The sequence below is a fragment of the Nanorana parkeri genome, unplaced genomic scaffold (genome assembly GCF_000935625.1).
Source record: "Nanorana parkeri isolate BGI_ZX_2015 unplaced genomic scaffold, ASM93562v1 scaffold11, whole genome shotgun sequence".
NCBI classification, from domain to species: Eukaryota; Metazoa; Chordata; class Amphibia; order Anura; family Dicroglossidae; genus Nanorana; species Nanorana parkeri.
The window spans coordinates 1,506,522-1,510,469 of NW_017306279.1; the positions used below are offsets into that span (position 1 = coordinate 1,506,522).

Below are 3,948 nucleotides of genomic sequence, written 5' to 3' on the forward strand. Positions count from 1 at the left end.
CATTCTCCTTCTTAGGCCTCTGCCGAGCCTTAGCCGCCTCCTTCTTCTTTGCAGCCTTCTTCTTAGCCAGGTCAGAGGGCATGTCTGCAGGTCAAAGGTCACAGAGTCTGGGCAGCCTGAAATCAGGAGAACGCACAGCGTGTGAATGAAATGTGCGTCTGTTCTCACTCTGCCCCCCCCCCCGACCCGCCCCCCCTCCCCCCCCCCCCCCCCACTCTGTCTATGGAATGTCCTTTTGGCGTCCTTACATCCAATACAAGTCAATGGACCTGCATAAAATGTGATGATGCCAGTGGTCTTTAGACCGCTGGAGCCCGGGGAAGAAGAGGCTGCAGGGACTGATCTAGCAACCCAGAGGGAGCCGGTTGGAGTGGGGATCAGGTAATGAAATCTTTTTACTCTAGTCCCCTAGACAAAAGGAGCACTTAACCCTTACAGTGCAGGGGTAGCCCCACTGCAAGCGTAAGTTCCTAAATTTCTCAGAGTTCTTCTTTAAATATTATAGCAGTGCTCACTGAAAATACATTGGGGGAATTTACTAAAACTGGAGCAGAGAGATTCTAGAACAGCTGTGCATGATAACCAATCAGCTTCTCTCTTCAGTTTGTTCAGTTAAGCTTTGAAAATGAAAGATTGAAGCCGATTGGTTGCCATGCACAGTTGCTCCAGGTTGTGTCTGATCCAGTTTTAGTAAGTTCACCTCGTTCTGCTTTTTTTTTTTTTTAAAGCGACCCTGTCACCACATAGTCAGAATAAAAAGAAGAATTACCTGTAAAAGAAGCATCTCTACATTTATTTTTGGTGGCCTGTGAGTTGGAATGCCTCAGTGATGTTTCTCCCTAGTCACTGCGCGTGTTCATTATGTGTTTAGATGAAGCACTGAGAACTTGAGGAATGCTGAATTAAGTTTTACCTGCTTAGAAGAATATTACATCTGAATACAGCATTGTGCAGGAAACATATCAATAGAAAAAACAGCTTCCTGTGTGTCATAGATAAGCATGCACATAGAGAGTAACATTGCAATACACTGCCATCTACAGCTCAAAAGACATTTGACATCTCAGAATGTCAGTACTATGCTATTGCATTGCCAACAGTGTGTACAGTATTCTACACTTTCAGGTGTGTAGAATAACGGCTTCCCCGCTGCATGCTGTGGTTTCTCCTGCCAACCATTATGTCACTACAGGATGTATAGGCTGGTGGCTGGCCACGGAAAGGTCAATATTGAGCATCTGCTTTTGCAGGTAATTCTTCTTTTCATTTTGATGCTGTAGTGACTTAATAAAGAGATGCATCTTCCTGAAAATTTCCATCCACAAATACATGTTTCCACTTTACAGGTATCTTCCTGCAAGCTGTGGGAAATATCTCAAATAAGTTCAGTACAGATTTTACACCGTCAGGATGGACATTCATGATCTGGAATGTAATATTTGCTTGGCAGTTTCTTTGGCTTGGATATGTTGTTGCTGGGATTTGTAAACGGTAAGTATAAGAATTGCAGTGACTTGCCATTTGCAGAACATTAGAAGTAATGCACCCACTTACCTTACCTAATCACACTGGGTAAAGCAGAGCCAAACCTAGCATTTGTAGAAACATTGCTGGCAGGTACACTTATATGATGTAAGAGTGTGTAAATTGCACACTACATAGCTCAGCGTACACTACATATGCAGTGGGTGTGACAGGATAAAGTAATACTTGTGCACATGCATAGGATAGGAGTTGTGTTTATATCTGACCAGTCAGTAAAGAGGGCTGAGGATTCCAGACCCGGAGGAACAATGCAAGAAAATGGCAGTGGTGGGATGGAGTGACAGAACACACATATTACAGTCTGTACAGTCTCTTTGTAATCTCCCTTACATTTCCCCCCAAAAAATCTGTAGTACTAGACCCACTTAGCAATCCATTTAAGTTAAATCCGATCAGGTAGGTCATAGTACTACATAGTTGTTAGTAAACCTAAAGAATAATGTATAGTTAGAACAATGTACAATCAGGTAGCAACATACAAAGCCAGCTGAAGATTCACCAATAACTGTGCAATGCTAGCACTTGATTAGATTTGTCAACAAGGAACAACCTAAACAATCAATTATTAGCTAAAGGGGATTTACAGAGGTTTTACAATATGACTATAACATGTTTGCTCAGCTTTAAAGGAGAACTATGAGGTGGGTCCGCTCCTGCGTCTCAGTATACCGCGAGCTACACTGAGCTTAGGGTGACGGGAGGACGCTAGTTTGTGTTCTCCCGTTACCCTTAGGAGAACTATGGGGAAAAGCCCTGACCCCATAGTTCTCCTTTAACTGCTTGAAGCTTGGTGTTTAGGCCATTTTTCAGTATTCAGCGCTGCGGTACTTTGACATTTATTCCGTCATGCAACGCTGTACTGAAATTAATTTTATACCATTTTTGGGGGGTCAGATAGAGCTTTCTTTTGAAGGTATTTAATCACCACTGAGGTTTTAATTTTTTACTATAATTAGGAAAAATTACTGAAAATTTTGAAAAAAAAGTATTTTATACATTATGTTAGGAAACATTTATTATTACCCAGTTTTTTGGTCGGGTAAATAGACACCAAACATGTCAAGCTTTAAAATTGCGCGCACCCGCGAAATCACAGAAAACTACCATACCCAAAATTGGCCATAGGCGATGCTTTAAAAGCTTTTACCGCTCATCAGTTTAGTGTTATCAGTGATTGATGGCCCTAGAATGATTGCTCCCACTGTGACGTTCACGATAACATGTGCGGCGTAATAGGCGCAATCGTCGTTTTTTCACGTATGCGCCCCCGACGCATGTTTGCATGCATGTATGTATGGGTGGGGACTTTAAAACATTTTCTGTTTTTTTTTTAAATTCTTTTTTATGTGTAACTTTAAATTTTTGGGGGGAACTTTAGTTTTTTTTTTCCACTAAACTTTATTGCTATCAATATCGGGCATTTCCCGCTCGCGCGCGCCCGAGGGGGCGTGTCTGAGCGGACGTCTGAAGACGCCCGCTCAGATCTAGAGAGCTCCCGGCCGGCCATTTTTATACAACTGCCGGCCCGGAGGTAGTTAAAGTAATCCTGCAAGGAAAAATTATGAGATTTGTCATTTAAAAGAAGAACTCTGTGATTTTAAAAAATGTACCCTTGCAGTTGGGCTAACCCCCACACTGCAAGGGTTAAGTGCTCGTTTTGTCTAGGGGGGCTCATATAAAGCAGTTATCACCTTATCCTTGGTCCCGCAGTGGTCAGCACTCGCCTCTCTCTACCTCCCTTCCGGCGGAATGTCCCTCGGCGTCCTCCTTTCTAAAGCAAGTTAGTGGACTTGCATTACGCAATCCAGATCACCAGAGCCCAGGGGAGAAAAAGCTGTGGAGACAGGCCTAGATGCCCTGCAGGACTGAGGATCAGATGAACAGATCTGCTTTATTTGAGCTGCCTTGTCAAAATGACCACTTGACCTTTGTAGTGCATAGGTATTCCATTGCAAGAGTAAGTTTTTTAGTTTTTTTGTTTTTTTTTAATTCCCGGAGTTCTTTAAAAGTTTTGTGTGTCATCCTAATCCTGCCTTTGCTATGTAGTGGGTTAGAGACCTGCTGGAAGTCAGTGAAGTCTGAAAAGTTTAAGGCCTTGTTCACACCGAAAGCGTGTGCGCTCCAGAGCGGTAGCTGCTGAACGCACCGCGATCGCTAAGAAGCTTCTCCCCGCGTTCTGGGGCGTGGCGGTGCATTGAATTCAATGGCACCACTTCCACGCCCCCTTGCCCGCAGTGCGATTGAACGCATGGCAAGACTTTGCCAGCGTTCCGTTCCACTGCAAACGCAAAAAATAGGTCTTGCTCTATTTTTTGCGTTTGCAGTGGAACACAACGCTGGCAAAGTTTTGCCACGCATCCGATCGCACTGCGGGGGGGGGGGGGAGGGAACCCCCCCGCCCCC

At 44.1% G+C, this 3,948-nt stretch overlaps 1 protein-coding gene across 1 annotated transcript in view; it reads left to right on the plus strand.

Annotated features, from left to right (window-relative positions):
* The window catches only part of LOC108786480, a 12,744-nt gene that overhangs the window by 1,091 nt on the left and 7,705 nt on the right, over positions 1 to 3,948 (plus strand). Inside the window, exon 2 of the mRNA XM_018555792.1 lies at positions 1,347 to 1,491. Within this exon, the coding sequence (XP_018411294.1) occupies positions 1,347 to 1,491 (145 nt within the window). The remainder of the gene's footprint in view (positions 1 to 1,346; positions 1,492 to 3,948) is intronic.